Raw genomic sequence first — 23402 nt, 5'->3', positions numbered from 1 at the left:
ATATTAATATATGTATAACTGAATGACTTTGCTGTATACCTGAAATTAATACAACATGGTAAAACAATTATACTTCAATTAAAAATAAAAATAGCAGAAATAGAAAGAGAATTGGATTAGTATAATCCCTAGGATCTCTTCCAGTTCCATGATTCTGTTAATGAAATAAAAGATATGCAGAAAAAGTTTTTAAAAAACCAACATGCCAAAAAAAAAAAGTCCAGATTTTTTAACCATAAATTTTCACAAGAATTTGGCCCAGACCTTAAAATAAATAAGAAAGGAGCAAAGTAAAATCAGACTGGTAGCACCTGGGAAATTTAATAAATATTAGAAGTAAGACTTAGTCACTCTTTTTTTTTTTCCCCCTTTCAGGGTGTTTATCCAGCCATTAGAGGGATCAGACTCTTAATCTTAAGAAAAGCAATACAGCAAAAACTCATAAAACTGTTTATAATCTAATCAACTCACTGCCCTTCCTATCAGCTGTTTCATACCTCTCACATTGACATCCCTCCTTTTACTTTATAATATAAAGAGAAAAGTACCACAGAACCAGTTGCAATCCCCCAACATCTCTAGGACCAGAGGGTAAGGAAGCTATTAAGGAGCATGGGAGAATTGCAGCTCTTTAAAAGAGCACCAAATCTCATTCCAAGGAAACCACGTCCTCCTTCAGACTTTAACTGCAGGGGAGGTTAAAGTCCTAACCTTTGATGAGGGTAGGGGTGGATAAGTTGGAAGTGGAGAAGGACAGTGACTCTGGTCCAGCCAGCCAAGCAGCCAAAGGGCTAGAGCTCACACAGAGAAATGGCAAGAGTCAGGCCGGAGGCTATGCAAGCTCACGTCCCTCTAGAAGAGCCAAGAATCAGACACTGAGGAGATCAAGTACGAAGTGAGCTTCCAGGTCCAGAGTTGGTGTCTGAGTGAGGGCGTGAAGCCCAGAGCACTGTGCCCAGTGGAAAAGGGTCAGAAGAAGCCTCACTCAAAAATAATAAGCATTCACAGCTCAAGGCCATTCTGGAGTAGTGGATGAGAACAGACAAAGCAGGCACAGTGACAAGTGGAAATTAAACTTTCATATTATGGTACTGTAAAAGATGCATCCATAGAGATCTTTTGCTTTTTGACAGAGAGCTCTTTTTGGTCTTTGTAACTAGTGGCAGAGAATATAAGTGATGGAAGCTGTTATTATATTCCAGGTTAAGATAAAGAGAAAAGTTTTCTGAAACCACAATCTATACCCATCATCTATGGCCTTGCCTATATACTGAATTCATTCATTTGTTCAATAAATTGTATTAGTGGTTTATTATATCATTAGATACTATGATCTTGTGGTGTTACATTCTAGTAGGAGATAGAAAATAAGCAATATGCTTATTATAAATAAATAAGTTATATTGTACCATAATTATAAGTGCCATAGAATAAATAGAAAAAAAAATGGGATAGGGTAAGAGAATGTGGTGGGGGGCACAAGTTAAAATTGTCTGGCCAGGGTGGGCATTATTGAGAAGGTAAGAGTTTCCAGTAAAGACTTAAAGATGGCAAGGCAGCTGTTCTAGAGGTGTCTAAGGAAGAATGTTCCAGTCAGAGGCAACAACAAGTGCCCTTCTAAGATGAGAAAGTGCTTACAGTGTTTGAAGAAGAGCACGGATAGTCAGAGAGAGATGAGGTCAGAGAGGTAACTCATATGATTTTGTTACTGTTTTGTTGCTTCAGTCATGTCTGACTCTTTGGACTGTAGCCCGCCAGGCTTCTCTGTCCATGGGATTTCCCAGACTAGAGTAGTGGAGCAGGTTGCCATTTCCTTCTCCAGGGTATCTTCCCAACCCAGGGATCGAACCCATATCTTCTGCATCTGCCGCATTGGCATGCAGATTCTTTACCACTGAGCTACCAAGGAAGCCCAACTCAGATGATATAGGACCTTTTTTTTTTTTTTAAATTTGAAGTATAGTTGATTTACAATGTTGTATTAATTTCTGTTGCGGGCTTCCCTGGTGGCTCAGAGGTTAAAGCGTCTGCCTCCAATGGGGGAGACCTGGGTTCGATCCCTGGGTCGGGAAGATCCCCTGGAGAAGGAAATGGCAACCCACTCCAGTATTCTTGCCTGGAGAATCCCATGGATGGAGGAGCCTGGTAGGCTACAGTCCACGGGGTCGCAAAGAGTCGGACACGACTGAGCAACTTCACCTTCACATTAATTTCTGTTGCAAAGCAAAGTAATTCAGTTATGCACATATATATTTACATGTTCTTCATATTCTTTTCTGTTGTGATTGATCACAGGGTATTGAATACAGTTCCCTGTGCTATACAGTATGACTTAGTTATTATCCGTCATATATATACTAGTTGCATCTACTAATCCCAAACCCCCATTCCTTTCCTCCCCTACTCACCCTCCCCACTGGCAACCACAAGACTCTTCTCCGTGTCACTGAGTCTTTTTCTGTTTCGTAGATAGGTTCAATCGTATCATATTTTAGGTTGCACATATAAGTGGTATCATATGGTATTTGTCTTTTTCTGACTTATTTTGCTTAGTATCATTATCTGTATGTCCATCCATGTTATTACAAGTGGCATAACTGCTTTCTTTTTTTATTTGTTGTTGTTCAGTCGTTCAGTCATGTCCAACTCTTTGTAACCCGATGGACTGTAGCACGCCAGGCTTCCCTGTCTTTCACAACATCCTCGAGTTTGCTCAAACTCATATCCATTGAGTCAGTGATACCATCCATCCATCTCCTCCTCTGTCTTCCCCTTCTCTTTTTTATGGCTGAGTAATATTCCCTTGTTTACATGTACCACGTTTTTATCCTTTCATCTGTCTGTGGACATTTAGGTTGTCTCTGTGTCTTGGCTATTATAAATAGTGCTGCTATGAACATAGGAGTACATGTATCTATTTGAATTATAGTTTTGTCTGGATATATGCCCAGGAGTGGGATTGCTGTATCATATGGGAAGTCTGTTTTTAGTTTTTGAAGAAACCCCCTGATGCTGTTCTCCATAGTGACTGTATCAATTTATATTCCCACCCACAGCAGAGGAGGGTTCCCTTTTCTCCACACCTTCTCCAGCCTTTCTTTGTACACATTTTTCATGATGGCCATTCTGACTAGTGTGAGGTGGTACGTCATTGTAGTTTTGATTTGCACTTCTCTAATTATTAGTGATGATAAGTATCTTTTCATGTGCTTATTGGCCATCTGTATGTTGACACAGAACCTTGTAGGCCATTGCAAGGACTCTTATGAGTCCAAGAAGAAATTGAGAAGTCCAACAAATGATTGGTAAACCCAAGAGAAGAGTGCTATGTATGGGGAGATTCCCTTTGGAATATCTTTGCTTGGAGGATAAAGAGTTAATGCCTTCACATGAACTTTTTCCAGATTGTGGTATATTAGAGTGTAGGAGAGTTATGCCTTACCCATTTAGCTTGTATTTACCAGTATTTACCAGTATTTACCAATAGCATGTGTTTATTGAACAAAAGCAACTAATTTTTAAAAATCAATTCAATTGCTCTCTCCAGAGAAGGCAATGGCACCCCGACTCCAGTACTCTTGCCTGGAAACTCCCATGGATGGAGGAGCCTGCTAGGCTGCAGTCCATGGGGTCACGAAGAGTTGGACACAACTGAGCGACTTCACTTTCACTTTTTGCTTTCATGCATTGGAGAAGGAAATGGCAACCCACTCCAGTATCCTTGCCTGGAGAATCCCAGGGACGGGGGAGCCTGGTGGGCTGCCGTCTATGGGATCGCACAGAGTAGTACACGACTGAAGCAACTTAGCAGCAGCAGCAGCAATTGCTCTCTCAAAAAAAAGAGATTCTGCTCATTAAAGATAAACTTTCTGAGCTATTAATACTGAATTGTACTTTTTTGCCTGGTGCATAAATTTTAGAATTTACAATGGTTGGCTGGTGTTGCTTCTGGCAACAAGATTGTGGCTGAAGGAAACACATTCCTCCTCATTTTTCCTGTCTCTCCAGTGCCATTCTAACCTCTAAAAAGAACATCATACATCATAGAAGGGAGGGGTCACTCATTGATTCAACTTGGGCAACACCAGTTCTAGTAATGCAATCTTGGGCAAATGGTTGAATCTTTCTGAGTCCAACTTTATTTTTGTAAAATAGACATAAAGTTAATTCATTTTAAAGGGTACTATAAGAATTAAGGAATGTTAACTAGACTTGTGGAAATCATTTTGCAGTATACACAAATAGCAAATCAGTATGATGTACACCTGAAATGAATGTAACATTAATATCAGTTATATCTTAATTTTAAAAAAATAAATGAGACTATATTAATATACATTGTATTAAATATAGCAAGTGTTAGGCACACACTACTTTCCTTTACCTTCCTTAAGTGGCTTTCCCTTCTGTCTCTCTCCTCTTCCATACCCCCATGACCTCAGTGTTCTCATTGTCTCAGTGTCTTAGTGTTCTCATTCTCTTGCTGTTCTCACCTGTTTTGAGGAAATGATCTGATTAAATCCATTCACCCTAGATTGGGACCATGCCTATTTCTTATGTGTATTCCCCACAGCACCATAATAACCAGCATAATGTTTTATGTTCAGTTGATTTGGTTTAATTTAAGTATAATCAACAACTTCATGTGTTACTCCTCCCAAGGGCATTTGAACAACAAACAAAAGGCTATACCAGTGGTTCCCAACTTTTTGACACAAAAGGGTCCTTTATTATTTTTTTAATATGGGCCCTGTGCTTTATAAGTTTCCATTAACTCAAAAGACTGCATGTATTAAGCAATAATGTGTTTTTATGTTTTATGCCTTAAAGACCTAAGTATAATGTTAAGTACAATAAAGATCATCGGGATTTAGTTTATTTGCATGATGAGATGGTTGAGGTTTGAAGGACCTTATGTGGTTTTATTTCAGGTAAAGTTATTTCCATTAGGCTTTTGGAAATATTAACCATAGCTTATGGACCACTATTAGCATCTTCATGAATGACCAGAGATGCTGTTTTCTTGTATTGGAGAGGTGTGGAGCACAAGTATAGATGATAAGTGGTTCCCATTTACTTCCTAAATATGCTGCCAAGTCATTACAGATGAAGCCTTCCATTCACCCCTACACATAAGTCTGGCTGTGGAGGCAAAGATCTTAATAAGAATGTTCAACCTTGTTATTACCATTGCCATTTTAAATACTGACTAGTGTATCTTTCCATGGTTCATTGGCATCCTACTATAACTTAGTAATCCAAAATTGGAATTTTCATTTTGTTAGTTACCAGCATGTAACCTTAGGAAGTTATCTTCCCTGAACCTCAGCATTAAAATATGTACTTGAAATCATTCATATTTTCAGAAAATGTTCATCATAAGAGAAATATTTGTGAAGATTATCAAAAAGATAACCAGTTTATTTCTCCGATTTTGGAATAGTAAATTGGTTTGGTCGTCTTGAAGACAGCCGTAGACTAATGCTCATGTTTTCCTCTTTTCTAGGAAGGTCACATTCAGACCCATGACCCCTATCTAGAAAGTGTATAGGACTTAACAATGTGCGTTTATGTGGTTCTCATTTCTGGCTTTTTTATTATTATTGGAGGATAATTGCTTTACAGATTTGTGGTGATCTCTGCCATACATCAGTGCAAATTTGTTTCTGGTTTTTTGACCCTTATTTTTACCTTTGCTCAATTTTCTCTCTTTTTAAAAAAAAATATTATTGTGTTGTATCATATATATATATGTACTATAGCATTTTATGAAAAGCTAAAGCATAAACCAGTGTCTAAGTCTTTTAAAGGCAAGGTTGGAGATCTACTATTTTCCCTATTGACATAGATAGTAAATGAGTTATAATATATGTAAAGCATACTCTTCCCCCATAAAGTTCTATCTGAATTAAATAATTATAAATAAGAGCAGCTGTGATCAGATTTGCAGAGTTTCATTTTCCATATTTGTCTTTCGCAGTGCTGAAAATAAAGGGATTTAAAATTTTCTTACCTCATGGTGTTGGATCAAGAAAAGCTTGACATCACTGGCTCAGTATTTGATGCTAGAAGTTGAGGCCCTTACGGGAAACCATTTGAAATAGGGCCAGTAGGAACCCATCTAAGCATGTCATTCTGAGGAATGGTATCTTATGGACTGTGTTTATTTACATTCTCCAAATTATCCATGCGGTGATCTCTCTTTCTCTTGTGGCTCCTAGTGAAGACATTTTATTATACATATTTCAGTGTCTAGAGAATTTCAGGCTTGTGTTCTGCCTGTTCACTTGCTATCAGCTATGTGAGGTGAACAAAGAAGCATTCTATCACCACATACTGTAGGCCTGATGCCTAAAATCTGCATGTCATGCTCAAGGTCTGTGAGCCAACTTGGACTGGGTATTACAGTTCTAGTTTTTTGTTCAGGAAGGGTTTTCTCCCCTCTCTGTAGTAAATCCTGAAAAAAAAAAAAAACACACATGAAGAAAACCCAACAATGTTAAACGTATGTGTTCCCCTCAAGAGACGAACTGTCTGTCTTTATGCACGTATACGCAATGTCAATCGTTCAGTCGTGTCCAACTCTGTGTGATCCCATGGACTGTAGCCCACCAGGCTCCTCTGTCTATGGGATTCTCCAGGCAAGAATACTGAAGTGGGTAGCCATTCTCTTCTCCAGGGGATCTTCCCAACCCAGGGATTGAATCCAGGTCTCTTGCCTTGCAGGCAGATTCTTTACCATCTGAGTCACCAGGGAAGCTCATGTTTACACAAGTGTATACAAAAAGCTTGCATTCAAGACAGACAAACAAAAGGTGACAATGGTGTCTAAACAACAAACACATCTGGAAGCTTCTTGCTTTTTATATCACCTGAGACAAAAGTTTTGTTTTGTTAAAGCAAAACTAGTCAATCATTTTGGATGGGGAGGAAGTTAGACCGTGAAGCTGACACCTAGTAGCAGAAATAAAACAAGCTGAATTAGGCCAAAATACTCAGTTTTCCACCCTTAACAAAAAATTCCATGCAGTTGCCCAAAGTTATGAGTGGCCATTATCTCACTTTAATATTTTGTCCAGAATGGGGTGGGTCTGGGAACTCAGTGACCTGAACATTGCCTTCCATGACATTTCATAAATAATGAGTATAGGTGCACATGAGTCTCTTGAAAGTACTAGTCCTTTACAATAATTCTTATTCATGCACCAGGACAGAGGTTAAGATTTAGCTTCTAGTTGTCATTTATAGTATGTCTGTTTCTCTGTGTACACAGATATATGATAACACACATACATATATATACATTTTTGTACACATGTATGTCATCAGTGACTGCAGTCTAAGGTTTCTTATCTGTAACCTACACTAGAATTATGAGCAAACCATTATGTTTGATGCTGTGTGTTTCATTGATTCACTGACATTTATTGTGCATCACAAATGCCAAACATTGTGCTAACCAGCAGAGACAGAAAGATAATAAAATAGGGGCTTTCAGCACATGATCTGCTATGGAAACAGACGTGTTAATAGATTAAATTTAAAATGTTATGCAGCTGTTTGAATTGAGAATATATAAAAGAAACCCCCAAATAATAATGGCTTAAACTCATAAAGGATTTACTCACCAGAAAAAGAAAAGAAAATAGAAGTCAAAAGGTAATCTGTCCAGGATGGGGTTCCATAACTGGGCTCTTTCTTTCTCTCTGCTCTGCCATCTCCATTCTCAAGGCTGTCTCATTTTCCAAGACAGTGAAAGGCAGAAAGGCAGGCAGGCAGAAGGGTCCCTCCCCAGCTAAGTCAGCTTCTTGTAAGGCAGCCTTTCCAGAAGTTCCACATAACATTCTCACTTTTATTTCACTAGTTGCAACTTGGTGATGTAGCCAATAAGAAATGTATTCTTTGAATTGGGTATCTGTGTGCATATGCTCAACTGTTCAGTCATATCTGACTGTTTGTGACCCCATGCCCACCGGGCTTTTCTGTCCATGGGATTCTCCAAGCAAGAATACTGGTGTAGATAGCCATTTCCTCCTCCAGGGGATCTTCCCAACCTAGGGATGAGATTTTACCGCTGAGCCCCAGGGAAGCCCCAGGGACTTATGAGCAAAAGGCTGAGCAATCATAGACTGTTAAGGTCCTTAACTCTGGAATCTGCAAAAGGCCTTTTTGAGGAGGAGACAGCTAATTTGGGATTTGAAGGATGAATAGGAATTTGCCAAATGGAGAATTGGAAGAGCATGCCAGGCAGAAATAATAGTGTATGCAAAGGCGCAGAGAAGTCTGGCATTATTTCTGCCAACTGAGCCTTTTCCTATATTTCTGTTTATTTTATCTCTATTATTAATGATAGCACCTTTTAAAATTTATTTTTTAATTGAAGGAAAATTGCTTTACAATGTTGTGTTGGTTTATGTCATAATAGTTTAACTAATTTTTAATTAACAGTTACTCAGGATCAACAGATTGAGTTATGTCCACAATGATTTTCCTGATGTAACTGCAATTAATTTTCCACTTGGATCAAAATAAGAACATTTTATCTGATGATAAAGTATTCCACATCTTAAAAATAATTGAGTTAGAATACTTTGGCATCTTAAAAAGGAACTGCTACAGAAAGAAAAAAAAATACTATTGTGTCAGGGAGATGTTTGTCTTTTCAATTCTGAAGTGAAACAAAGACCAGTTAGAACTGACTTGGTTCATACCATAGGGTCCATAAACCCACACTGGTAACACTAAGTTGGTGGTCTGGCCAAGTTACCCTTAAATATGTCACCTTCTATTTAACTATTCCTAATATGACTGCTACTTTGGATCAATGAAGCTGGATTGTTCTTTTCTTAAAATGACTTTGGAACCAAAAGAAATCTTTAGTATTAGAGATTTTCATGATTATCTCCATTCTGGCTCCTTTAGAGATATAAAATTTTTCTTTAGAGATTAAATATATAAAAATCTCCTTTAGAGATTAAAAATTCTCCAGAGAAAGTAAATCCTTTGAGAAACCTGAAATTTCTTTGAGTACACCTCCTTAGGTTTGAGATACCTGAGAGCTTAAGTTCCCATTCCCACTGATCTTCTATAGAGCTGAGTATCTTATAAAATTAAGGTTGTCTCTCTTCAACCCCAAACAAGAACACTAGGGTCAATGATCCTTTGATTATTACATAAATTAAGGTTGCCATATTTTCTCAAAGGATTCAACCCTACTAAGGCAATCATGTACTGTAGTCTTCTGATATCTTTTGAGATATAACATACATAATATTATATTAATTTTAGGCCTATAAAATGCAAAATATTTGTATATACCAATAAATGTTCACCACAATAAGTTAATATCCATCACCACACATAGTTATAAGTATTTTTTCTTATGATGAGAACTTTTAACATTGATTCTCTTAGAAGCTTTCAAATGTACAATGCAATATTATTAATTATAGTCATCATACTGCACATTGCATCCCTATGACTTATTTATTTTATGTCTAGAAGTTTGTGCCTTTTGATCACCTTCACCCATTTCACCTAGCCTCAACCTACACCATTGGCAACCTCCAATCTAGTCTCCATATTTATGAGTTGCTTCTTCATCTGTTTGTTTTTGGATTCCATGTGTACATGAGGTCATATGATACTTGCCTTTCTCTGTCTGCCTTATTTAAGGTAATGCCCTCAAGGTCCATTCATATTTTTGCAAATAACAGATTTCCTTCTTTTCAGATAGATATCCATTCATCTGTCAACAGGCACTTAGATTAATTTCATGTCTTGGCTGTTATAAATAGTGCTGTGATGAAAAAAGGGATGCAGATATCTTTTCAAGACAGCAATTTTGTTGTTTTTGGATAAATATCCATGAGTGAAATTGCTGGTTCATATGATAGAACTATTTTTAATTTTTTGAGGAACCTCCATACTGTTTTCATAGGGGCTACAAGAATTTACATTCTCACCAACAGTGCATGAGGGTTCCCTTTTCCTCACCAAGACTTATTTATTGTATTTTTGAGGTGATATCTCATTTTGCCCTTGTTATGCATTTCCCTGATGATGAATATAGTTGAGCATCGTTTCATGTGTTTTTTTGCGCACCTAGATATCTTCTTTGGAAAAGTGCCTATTCAGATCCTCTGTTCATTTTTTCATTTGGTTGTATGGTTTATTCTCTGTTGAGCTGCATGAGCTTTTATACTCTTGATATTAAGTCTTTATCAGATATATGATTTACAGCTATTTTCTGAGAGAAAATGGGTTACCTTTTCATTCTGTTAATTGCTTACTTTGCTGTGCATAAAATTTTTAGTTTGATGTAGCCCCCCCACCTTGTTTATTTTTGTTTCTGTTGTCTTTGCTTTAGGTGTCAAATCCAGTCTTTTTTTTTTTTTTTTTTTTTGCCAACTTTGATTTTTGCATATTTTTTACTTAGCTAGTATGTAGCCATGACAAAAAGGTGCAGTAAGCCTTATGGCAACACCTCTTCTTTGTCTAGTTAACTCTGACTCATTCAGTTCTCAGCTCAAAAGACTTTTCCTCAGGAAAATCTTCTCTAGCCTTTGTTTCTTTGTTGTTCTGTTTTTGTTTTTGCTGTGCTTTGGAGCCTGTAGGATCTTACTTCCCCAACCAGGATTGAATCGAGGTCCATGGCCTTGAAAGCCTGTGTCCTAACCGCTGGACTGCCAGAGAATTCCTACTCTGGCCTTTCTAAACAGATCAAGTTATCCATAATTTATGCTCTCATAGTATCCCATTATCTGTGTCTTATAGATTTCTTCATAGTTATCATTCTGCATTTACATTCTGCATGTGTGTGTTGATTTGCATAATATCTGCCTCCATCACTAGACTCTAAGTCCCATGAGGGTGGATCCATATGTCCTTGAACTCACCATTGGGTTTTGCTTCCAGCACAGTGTTTGGCTCATAATAGAACTTCGATCACTATTGGCTGAAGGGTTGAATTATGTCTTTGTAAATAAGTTACTTCTGCACTCCGTTTCACACTGTGCTTGAAATATAAGAATCAAGGCAGAGTTGCTCCACTCCTGTGTAGGTTCATTTACAGATAAGAATTTTGAAAATAATTTCACGGTGGTTATAGGGAAGCACATCAGAGTAGTCTTAAGCCAGCACATGCTGGGCTCTACATGGATGAAGCTGGCATAAATTCTGAAATGGCCTCACTGTAGCTTCTGAACGTATTGCAGCTTGACCACAGTGAACACTCCAAAGATGGAATCAACTCCTTCACTCCTCACTTAAGAACTGGGCACTACATTTTCCTGACATCTTTACATTTCAAAACTTATAGAATTACTGAAGGAGTTGTTGTTTTGTTATCTATTTTTAAAGATGTCTGTATTGTTTTAGGGAAGAGGTACACATAACTACATTTTTTAAATTTAGCACATACACAGCACAGTATTACATAGTTGTGCTTTTCAAGCCTTTGCCTAAACATGTGTTTGCAATTGTTAGTTGGAGGTACAAAATCCTCAAAGAAAGTTCATGCTAATAACCAAACTTTGGAAAGACAGGATGGATTGTGGGGACATTGTGGAGATAAGCTCCTTCAAATGTCTCTACAGTTCTTATCTTATTTTGCCCATGACAGTAGTTGAAGTAGTTTAGGAGTATGATATTAGATTTCACTAGAACTGTCGAGATACAGCTCTATAGTTTAGTTTGGATTTGAAAATTTTTTAACTTGAACGTTGCAATGAAAAGATTAAGGATACAAATGAGTTTGCCTTTGGACAAAGCAACAGATGTATTATTAGATGCATTTAGAACTCAGCTGCTTATTAGCTAAGTGACCTTGGTTAGATTCATGACCTCATCTATAAAACAGGGATACCTTACATGGTTGTCTTGAGAATGAATGAGATGTGTATCTTGTGCCTGACACAGGCCAGGGCCCGGCAATAGCAGGCACTCACTGTGGGCTATCTCTGCTGCCCTTCGCGTCAACCCCCCTCTTCCACCACATGCACGTACACCAACCTTGTTTCTGTCGGCTGATTCTGTGCTTCTGTTTCTGTCTTCTTAGTTGAAGTGCTAGCTAGGAAAGGGAGTATGTTTAATTATCAATTAGCAAACATTTATGAAGTCTTGTAATTTGCCAAGCACTGTTATAGTTGCTTGGAAAACATCAGTGAAGCCAAGGTACAGAAACTCACCCCTGTGCATCTTACATTCTAAGGAACTTATGGACTAACACAGAGGTTATTCATGACATTTTTCCTGCTACAGTTATCCCACAGTTGTATTTTTTGTGATTTGGATGAAGCATATTTATTGAAAATGGGAATTATTTTGGAATTGAAGTTCTATAATATTAGTAGTGCAGCATCTTCCTCTCTCTCTCCTTCTCTTCTTCCTCCCACCCACCATCCTCCCCTCCCTTCCCCTCCCTCCCTCCCTCCCTTTCCCCTCTGCCCCTCCCTTCTTTCTTTCTCTTTGTATATTTCAATATATTTGAACTATGAAAATGTCTTTACCCATGCTACATTTTTTCCTTCTTAGCCTGATTCAAATTCCAGTTTGGTTCCTGTCATCAGAATGGATCTTCATCTCATCTTTATCTTCATCTCAAGGATGAAGGAGGCTGACTGGATGATGAAGGGCCCCACCTTGCATCCCTTTAGCAGTAGGCACCGGGTTAAATTACACATCTCTCTTTTTTGTTAGATTGTTGGCTGCGATCACCAGCTGGGAAGCACCATCAAGGAGGATAACTGTGGAGTCTGCAACGGAGATGGGTCCACCTGCAGGCTGGTCCGCGGGCAGTATAAATCCCAGCTCACCGCAACCAAATGTAAGACACTCCAGAGATGGGGCCATCTCTGGGCCTTCTGATTTGTCATAGTCCCCTGGCTTAGCTCTCTGCAGCAATTAGGGAATGACATCTCCAACCAAATGAAGCCAAATATGAAAACCCTGTGGGAAGAGAGTTAGGTTCTTTTTTTGTGGATTAGTTTAGGTAAGACAAGTCAGGTCACCCACTTCAATCCCACAGAGGAAACCTTTTCTTTAGAGGCACATTAGAAGGAAATTAGGCATAGATCTGGATATATTCAACAAGAAAGCATGAGCTTTGCTATCCAGCATGAGAACAGGCTACATCCTGACCCCTCACTGATTCATAGTCTGGCAGAATAGCAGAGAGAGGGGCAGATTAGAACAAATGCTCTCCTGCCACTGTGAAATCACATGGTCTTCACTGACAAAGTGACCTTGGATCAGTGCTGATCACATTTCTCCAGAATGGATATTGGGCAGTGACTATGTGAAGCCAGTTATAGACTGTTGTGTCCTAATCTCTCTGTAGCAGCTGAATACTTGTGCGCCTGCTATACGTGTACGTGCCGGGAACTTTACACGATCATTTCATTTAATCCTTATAACAACTTTGTAGCAAGGTACTGTTTATCCCCATGTTATGAATGAGATAACTGAGGCTTAGATAGATTAGGTGACTTGCTCAGAGTTCCACAGCTATGAAGTATAAGAGCCAAAATGTCAGCCCAGAGTCTGATTCCAGAGCTTAAGCACTTATTTGTTCCTCTTGATTGTCCAAAATTCTGCTGTTCCCAGAGTGTTTGTAAAGCGGTTAGATGGATCAAGGTGAGGTACTTTAAGTGCCTGCCCAGCTGGGTCCTCCTAGGGTAGATGGTATATGTTCTTGAGATACCTGACCCAACAACAGACTCACACAGCAAGCTAGATCATTTTACCATACATGATCCTCTGTGACTACTGTTCTAGGCACTGCAGCAGAGAGAGATAGAAACAAAACAACCCTTGTACTCAAGACCGTGCACTTGTTAACATTTATTTATTTTTAATTGAAGGTTGATTGCTTTACTGTGTTGTGTTGGTTTCTACCAAACATCAACATGAATCAGCCATAGGTTTATCCATGTCCTCTCGTCCCTGAACATTCCTCCCATCTCCCTCCCCACCCCACCGTTTCTAGAACAACTTGACCTTTCTTGGCATGTTTTCTCAATTTTTCCATTGTTTGGAATCCTCCAAAAGATCCTGAATGAGGACTTCTTTGTACATGTCTCCTGTGATTTGGGAAATGGGAATGAATTTCTTTACTGACTGTGGTTTTGTCCTGTTAATTGTTGACTAGTTGGAGGAAAACACTTGATGTATGGGAGGTTTGTGGCTTTAAACTACAAGGGGCTTGTAGTTGCAGTGGCGAGGGGCGGGGGGGGGGGGGGGCGGCGGCGGGGGGAAGCACTGTTTGCTGGAGAACTATTCCGAGAAGACAGGAAAAGGCAGCTCACTCAAAGGACTAGCCTCTGGGGAAGAAGAGGAGGTGGGAAGGAAGACTAGGAACTTTTAAATACATGAAACATCAGAGGTGCCAGCTTAGGAAATTCTCCCCTTTCTAACACACCTCAGGCAGTAAAAAATGTGATTCTGAAGAAAAAAAAAGAAAAAAGACCTGAGCAGAGAGAATGATCAAGGGCAGAGTAAGTTAGACGTTGATGTAGTGCGTTCAGGTGAGATTTATTTTTCCTGTGATCATGTGTTGGTGGTTTTTTCTATAAGATGAAAAATTAAAAATTTAGAAGATGAAAACCAGGGAAGGGTGGAGGCATAATTCTTTTCTAAATCTCTGAAGTCATGGTGGGATATTTGCAGAAAAAAAAATTACATTTAAAAGGTACTTTGTGATTTTTTGAAGTATAGAATTTATTAAAACCCTACAGCATTTCTTATTGAAAAATAAAAGTAAAAGGTTACTTTGATAGAGCTCTTCAAGGAATACTAAAGAGTTGACGTCTTTCTAATTATTGGTGTTACACAATTGAATCGGTGTTTGTTATCCAAGAATCTAGGGGCTTCCATGAGGCACAAAAAGACATGACAGACATTCGTGCAGTGACTGCTGCAGGGCAACTTTCAGGGGCATGTTTTCATGATAAGAATCCTTCCTTTTTTCCCTCACATCCCTCTGCCTTCCTGTCCTCAGAAAAGCCTGCACACTCTGCTCAGATAGATATTCCCCCTACCCTCCTGTTAAACGGTGATTGGGGCCCTTTGGAGCCTGAATCACTGGAACAAAGTTGGAGAAGCCCTGAAAGGATGAACTGCAGCCAATTGAAAGCCATAAGTCATCGCCAGGTCTGCAGACAGATACCTCAGTGAACAGTGCTCTATTCAAACCAACAGTGGGCAAATCACCTAAGACACAAGCCAGTGATGATCCATAATGACAAAAGGCGATTGATTCGTTTACCTTAGCACTGACGATGCCTCATGACAAAGTGATTTATATCAATAAAGCCCAGCCGACGCATGCACCTCACCACAATCTATAGCAGATGCTGAACAAGCTGCCTCATTTATGTTTTCTCCACCCCCAGAAGAACCTTCCACCCTATATATACAGACTGTGAGATGACCCACAGGCAGGGGAGATGAGACTGCTCTGCGGAGCCCAGTGTGCCGGCCAGGTGAGCAGCTCTCCACCTGTGAGGCCTGGGGGAGTTCTGCCAGGTCTCTCCCTGCTGCTGCTAAGTCTTCAGTCATGTCCGACTCTGTGCGACTGCCATCTATGGGGCCCTTCATCCCTGGGATTCTCCAGGCAAGAATACTGGAGTGGGTTGCCAATTTCTTCTCCAATGCATGAAAATGAAAAGCAAAAGTGAAGTCGCTCAGTCATGCCCGACTCTTAGAGACCCCATGGACTGCAGCCTACCAGGCTCCTCCATCCATGGGAGTTTCCAGGCAAGAGTACTGGAGTGAGATGCCATTGCCTTCTCCCTACACTCTAACAAAAGACACTAAAAGCCAGCCACACAATCTTCTCAAACTCCTTATAGCCATATTCCCCACACTGAATTCATTTTCTTCTGAACTTATACCCAGATTTTCCCCGTATGTTATCAAACCTCAGGGGAATAAAAAAAACCGGAGAGTGGAGAAAGACCATGGTGGAAAGTGCCAGAAGGAAAAGGAGAAGTAGGAGAAACTTATCAAGTGGCTGCCATTTGCTGATGAATGAAAAACAAACCATCTTTGTAATAAAAGACACAACTGAGTGACTGAACTGAACTGAAGGCACTCTTGCCCTCCTTATGAAGGAAAAGGCTGTCTACTGAGAGCCTTCAGCCTTTTCATTTTTCCAGATCACTTTTTCCTACTTCCCCAACCCAATGAAAAAATTATCAAATTTAGCTTATATTAACTTACTGTTGATTTTTTTTAATTAAACACTAATTTTTTCTCAAATTTTTTGAACTTTTCATTTTGTATTGAAGTATAGCTGATTAACAATGTGATAGTTTCAGGTGGACATCAAAGGGACTCAGCCATACATATATATGTATTCATTCTCCCCCAAACTTTCTCCCATCCAGGCTACCACATAACATTGAACAGAGTTCCGTGTGCTATATAGAACAACCTTGCTTGTTATCCATTTTAGACATAGCAGTGTGTACCTGTCCATCCCAATCAAAATATGACTGGCTTGTACTATATTGTGTATTCTCCATGTATACTCAGAATACACTTAGATCCAAAACCAGCCTATTTGATATCAATCTGATGTCTCCAGTTTTGCAAACCTGTCAAATGTATCTGCATGTTTTGAAAATATCTTGGTATCTGAAAGTTCTCTCTCTATCTCCCTTGGGTGGTGAGGGCTAGATAAACTAAATTATATCAAGATAAAATGAAGCTCTTAATACCCAGCTTTCCCTCTCAGACTGTGCTTATGCTGATTTATAATGGCTATGAGTAAATATATTCTGGGGTTATCATGCTGGCTCAAAGATATTGAGATAAAGGATATTTATAATAAAAGACAGGCCTAATATTGTCAAGTAGAAAATACATATGAATTTTTTTAGAAAAAGCACAAAACTCTAAAGAAATTTCGCTTTGTATCTGACTTCAGGCTATACTCACAAGTCACTTATTCACTCATTCAACAGCAATTCACTCATTCATTTATTCAGCACCAAATATTTCTTGGGTACCTGCTATGTGCTGAAGAACTGTTATAGATGCTGGAAACACAGGAAAGAGCAAAACAGACCAAAGTCTATTTTTTTCATGGGACTTGCTTACTTTCTAGTGTTAGGGGCAGGCAAAGAGACTAAATGAATAAATTAATTAAATGTATATGTGTCATGTGGTGATACATAGAAAAAAGTAAAACAGAGAAGGAAAACAAGTAGACATAGAAAAGTCATAGAAAAAAGTAAAACAGAGTAGGGAAAGAACTAGAGACAGGGATGGACTGGCAGCCAAAGGTACTGGAGGGAATTGCAAAAGTAAAACAGAGTAGGGAAAGAACTAGAGACAGGGATGGACTGGCAGCCAAAGGTACTGGAGGGAATTGCAATTTTGAATAGGTAAGTAAGAAAACATTCACTGATAAGATGGCATTTTGAGCAAGGATCTGAGGGAGATACAGATAGAGTAACATGCACAAGGCAGGGGGAAGAAAATTCCAGGCATAGAGAAAAGCATGTGCAAGGGTCCTGAGGTAGAGACATTCTTGACATATTTCTTGACGTGTAGAGAAGCTGATATGACTGAAGTAAAGAGAGTTTAAAGACTAGAGGAAAATAAGAAGGCAGGACAACTGTGAGGAGGGGTGAAGAATGGTACAGATGTTGTAGGATTTTATAGGAGCTTGGGCTCTTAGTCTGAATAAGATGAGAAGTTACAGGAAGATTTTGAGCAGAGTAATGACTTCATTTGGTTTATGTTTTAAAGTATCACTCTATATGCTCTGTTGAGAATAGACTATAGTGGGTCTAACTGTGGATATAATAAGAGCAGTCAAGAAGTCCAGCTGGGTATGAGGATGACATGGACCATGGTAGTATATCCCATGCTGGGTAAACTGCATTTCTTTGAGTCCAAGACACCATTGATTGAAAGATGTGCCATTATTTTATGCACCATTAAGAGGGGGAGTGGGGGAAAGCCTCTGTTGAAATTAAGAAACTATGACACAATGCCTTCTGACTACTTAGGGATTTTTGTTGTTCAGTTGCTCAGACGTATCCAATTCTTTGCAATTCCGTGGACTGCAGCATGCCAGGCTTCCCTGTCCTTCACAGTCTCCAAGGGTTTGCTCAAACTCATGTCTATCGAATCAGTGATGCCATCCAACCATCTCATCCTCTCTTGTCCCTTCTCCTGCTGCCTTTAGTATTTCCCAGTATCAGGTTCTTCTCCAATGAGTCCCCTCTTTGCATCAGATGGCCAAAGTATTGGAGCTTCACCTTCAGCATCAGTCCTTCCAGTGACTATTCAGGGTTGATTTCCTTTAGGACTGACTGGTTTGATCTCCTTGCTACCCATAGGACTCTCAAGAGTCTTCTCCAGCACCACAGCTTGAAAACATCAGTATTCTTTGGCACTCGGCCTTCTTTATGGCCCAACTCTCATATCCATGCATGACTACTGGAAAAACCACAGCTTTGACTAGACAGACCTTTGTCAGCAAAATGATGTCTTTGCTTTTGAATATGCTGTCTAGTTTTGTCATAGCTTTTCTTCCAAGAAGCAAGTGTCTTTTGATTTCATGGCTATAGTCACCATCCACAGTGATTTTGGAGCCAAGAAAATAAAATCTGTCACTGTTTCCATTTTCCCCCCAACTATTTGCCATAAAGTAATGGGACCAGATGCCATGATCTTATTTTTTTGAATGCTGAGTTTTAAGACAGCTTTTTCACTCTCCTCTTTTATCTTCATCAAGGGATTCTTTATTTCCTCTTGGTTTTCTGCCATAATAGTGGTGTCATCTGCATATCTGTGCTCTGCATTCTTGTTATCACTTGATATTGTCAGTATTTTTTATTTTAGCCATTCTGACTGGTGTGTAGTGGTATCTCATCATTGTTTTAATTTGCATTATATATATATATATGGATTTTGTATATATAAATAATGACATGATTTTGAACATATTCTTAGGTTGTATTAGTTCCCAGTTGCTGCTGTAACATATAACCACAAACTTGCTGGCTTAAAGAAACACAATTATTTTACAGTTCTGGAGAGTCAGAAGTCTATAGTAGGTCTTGCTGGACTAAAATCAAGGTGTTAGCTGGGCTGTATTTCTTCTGAAGGGTCAATTTTCTTTGATTTTTCAGTTTTTGAAGGCTATCTAGAAGCCTTGGCATCTTCAAAGCCAGCAACAGCATCTTCAGATCTTTCTTTGACTCTAACCACCTGTTCTCTCTCCCTCTTCCAGTTTAAAGAAGTTTTGTGGTTATATTTGGCCTACCTAGATAATCTAAGATGCTCTTTCTATTTTAAGGTGAGCTTATTAGCAACATTTTTCATCAGCAACCTTAATTCCCCTTTTTCATGTAACATATTCATAGGTTCTGGGGCTTAGGATATGGACGTCTTTGGCAAGAGGAAGGGTGAGGAATTATTCTGCTGGTCACACATGGGCTTATTTCCTTCTTGATGTAGTATTAATTAAAGTTACTTGCCAGTTTTTAAAACAAGCTTTTTTGGTTTCCTGCTTTTGAGCGTTGAGAGTTTACATGTGCTGAGAACAAGTCCTTTGTTGGATTTGCAACTTAAAAATATTTATACCTTCTTTTTTCAAAGTTGCTCAACTTTATCTTTCACAAAGCAAAAGCTTTGAATTTTGATGAATACCAGTTTATTTTTCTCTTTCCATGGATGGTGCCTTTAATGTTATATCTAAGAACTCCTTGCCTAATCCCAGGTCACAAAACTTTCTTCTTGTGTCTTCTTCTGAAAGAGTTATAGTTTTATATTTTACCTTTAGATCTAGGACCTCTTTTCAGTTAATTTTTATATAAAGTATAAGTTTTATGTGTAGGTTGAATTTTTTGTTTAAGGATTCCAATTCTTTCAGCCATTTGTTGAAAAGTTGATCTTTTCTCCCTTGAATTGTTTTTAAAACTGTCAGAAATTCATTGTCTGTTTCAGTGTGGGTCTATTTCTGGGCTCTCTCTTCTAATCTTTGTGCCAGTTCTTTCACCAATACTACATTGTCTTAGTTATTGTAACTTTAAGCCTTAAAATCAAGTAGTTTGATTTCTCTAATTTTATTCTCCCTTTCAAACTCATTTTGGCTATTATATACTAATTCCTTTGACCTTCCATATAAACTTTACAATATGTCCATATATATAGAAAATCTTGCTGGGACTTTTAATTTTCTTAATTCTATAGGTTGATTTGGAGGGAATTGATATATTTTATATGTGACGATATCAACCTATGAGCACTTCATGTCTAGGCATTTATTTAGATCTTCTTTGATTGCTTCATCAGTCTTTTTTTAATTTTCAGCATATATTTCAGTTAGACTTATACCTCTTTCAATATTTTGCAGCTATTACAAAGGACATCATATTTTCTATTTCAGTTTCCAGTTGTGTATAACTAGTTTATTTTGGCTATTTTGTGAACTTGCTAAACTCACTTAATAGTTCTGAGAGTTTTTGAATTTTCTGCATAAACAATCATGTTGTTTACAAATAAGGATGGCTTTAGTTTCTCCTTTTCTATTTGTAAACCACTTATTTATTTATGGCCTTACCATACTGGCAAGGATGTCCAATGCAATGTTGAGCAGATATGGCAAGAATGGCTATTCTTAACTTACTGCCAATCTTAAGGGGGAAAGCATTCAGCTTTGCACCATTGAGTATGATTTTAGCTGTAGGTTTTTTGGTAAATGCTCTTTATCACCTTGAAGAATTTCTGTTCTATTCCTAATCTGCTGAGCATTATTCTCTTGAATGGATGTTCAATTTTGTCCAATGCTTTTTCTATCTCAACTGATATGATCATGTGAAAGTTCCTTAAACTTTTATTATAATGAATAACATTAATTGATTTTCAAATACTCAACCTTGTATTCCTGAGATAAACTCAACTAAATTATGATGTGTTATTCTTTATATGAATTACTGAATTTGATTTTCCAGTATATTGTTTGTGAGTTTTTAACATCTATGTTCATGAGAGATAGTTGTCCATTTTGTCCTTTTTTTATACCATCTTTGTCTGCTTTTGGTATCAGCATGATGCTAACCTCATACCATGAATTGGGAAGTCTGTTCACTTCTCTTCTGTTTCGTGGAAGAGAATGCGTTTAGTGGAACAGATTGATGTTATTTCTTCTTCATGTGCTTGATAGTATTTACCAGTGAATTTCTTTGGACCTGGAGTTTTTGTTGTTGTTGTTGTTGTTTTTTACTTAAGTTTTTCAACATAAGGAATAGTGTTATAGTAACTGTTTTAATTTATTTATTTTTCTTTTTAAGTATGAGTGTATTTGAGGGAGTTACTTTGCTTGCTGGGTAATTTTTTACCTAATTTCAGACACTGCAAATGTTATCTTCTTGGATACTAGATATTTTCGTATTCCTATGAATATTCCTGACTTTTGCTCTAGAAGCAGTTACTTGGAATCAGTTTGATCCTTTTGGTTCTTAAAATATGATAGATGGACCAAAGCCACATTTGGATTAGTGGTAACTAATGTGCCCTGCTACTGAGACAAGACTCTTCTGAATACGCAATGTTCCATGAATTATTTAATTTTCCAGCCTGGCTGCTGGAATAATATATTCTCAGTCATAGAATTTGTGTTGATTCTATTTTGTGTTTCCCTATTTGTGTAGTTCTTTTCCTGGCCTCAGGTTGCTTTTTCACATGCATGTACTGAGATTTTTTTTCACATACATGTACTGATTAGTATATTGATCACTGGTGGACACCTAAAAGGAATGGTCTTAAATCTCCAGAGTTGTCTATGTGTTACTCTCTTCTCTCTGAACACAGAGGGATAACCTGTCCTTCAAACTCTAGTCACCTTGATGTCTTTGGGCCCTTATTAGCTTTGTCTCCTTAACTCAGGGAAGCCTCCAAGCTCTATCCAAGTTCCCACTTCCATGGATGGCCTGGAAAAGTCTTTCAAGGCAGAATTCTGGCTGGGCAGGGTTAAGGTTCTTCTCTTGTTTTCCTGAATCCCAGAAATTGCTGTCCTTTTTTGCTTAATATTCAGGGTCTTGAAAGTCAATATTTCATACAGTTTTTTTCTGACTTCTTGATTGTTTCAGGCAGGAGGTTCAGCCTGGGCCCTGTTCCTTCATCTTGACAGGAAACAGAAGTTTTGACCCTGGGTTCTTGATTCAGTTTTGCAGTTATGTAGAAGTAGCCTGCTTTCAGCTCCCACTTTGGAAATGTTAAGTGCTTTTGATTCCTTATCTCCTTACAACTCCCACAACAATTTGATTCCAAGAGGTTAAATACCGTGTTCCACTATTGTCTTGTCTTCTTCCAAGCTGCTGACATCCATTTTGCAAATTTGATGTATTGCCTGTTTTGATGTTGGTTGGTACCTATGTAGGCAAAGATAACTGATAGGGATACTACCTCTGTGAGAGAGAATATAAATGCTATTGACGGTGCAGTGCATTCTGACTTTATATATATACTTATATCTATATTCTGATGTGAACAGTTTTCCTCTTAGAATCAATTAAATATGATATTTTGACTCTAGTGACAATAGGACTTTGTAACTGATTAGAGGTAAAGGTGAATTCAAGGGTATCTCCAAAGTTTTTGACCTAGGCACCTGTAGGGATGAAGTTCCTCAGCTGCAGAGAAGGCTACACTTTGTCTGGCCTGTCCAATATGCACCCTTCATTGTGCAAGTGCTGATAAACAGTAGGGGTGGGGAGAGGTTTTGAAAGACTCAAACCGTCAGTCTCATCTTAGTTTGTTGTATATATTTTAATAATAATAAAGTTGTCATGAAGAGAAAAAAAAAGCCATTCAAATCTCCTCAAGATTGGCAGACTATTGGGAATTCCCTGGCAGTCCAGTGGTTAGGACGCCACACTACACTGCCAAGGGTGTGGGTTGGATCTCTCTGGTTGGGGAACTAAGATCCTGCATGTCATATGGTATGACTAAATATTATTAAAAAAAAAAAAAAGATTGACAAACTGGTTTTTCACTTAAGTATGGTTAATTTACAATATTGCATTAGTTTCTGGTATACAGCAAAGTGATTCAGTTACATATATGTGTGGGGGTGGGTGGGGGGGGGTGGGTGTGTGTGCTGGGCTTAGTCGCTCAGTCATGTCCAACTCTTTGCGACCCTATGGACTGTAGCCTGCCAGGCTCCTTTGTCCATGGGGATTCTCCTGGCAAGAATACTGGAGCGGATTGCCATGCTTTCCTCCAGGGCATCTTCCCAACCCAGGGATCAAATCCAAGTCTCACGCATTGCAGGTGGACTCTTTACATCTGAACCACCAGGGAAGCCTATATATGTATCTGTGTATATATGTAATACACATATCATTTTATATACATGTATATATATTCTTTTTCATATCTCT

At 38.5% G+C, this 23402-nt stretch overlaps 1 protein-coding gene across 2 annotated transcripts in view; it reads left to right on the top strand.

Annotated features, from left to right (window-relative positions):
- The window catches only part of ADAMTSL1 (ADAMTS like 1), a 797811-nt gene that overhangs the window by 482743 nt on the left and 291666 nt on the right, over window positions 1-23402 (top strand). For both annotated transcript variants that reach the window (XM_040238476.1, XM_040238469.1), the window contains exon 5: window positions 12700-12826. In XM_040238476.1, coding sequence (XP_040094410.1) covers window positions 12700-12826 — 127 coding nt within the window. The remainder of the gene's footprint in view (window positions 1-12699; window positions 12827-23402) is intronic.

The sequence above is a fragment of the Oryx dammah genome, unplaced genomic scaffold (assembly GCF_014754425.2).
Source record: "Oryx dammah isolate SB20612 unplaced genomic scaffold, SCBI_Odam_1.1 HiC_scaffold_1, whole genome shotgun sequence".
In the NCBI taxonomy this organism is placed as follows: Eukaryota; Metazoa; Chordata; class Mammalia; order Artiodactyla; family Bovidae; genus Oryx; species Oryx dammah.
This window is presented reverse-complemented; position numbering and strand designations above follow the sequence as displayed.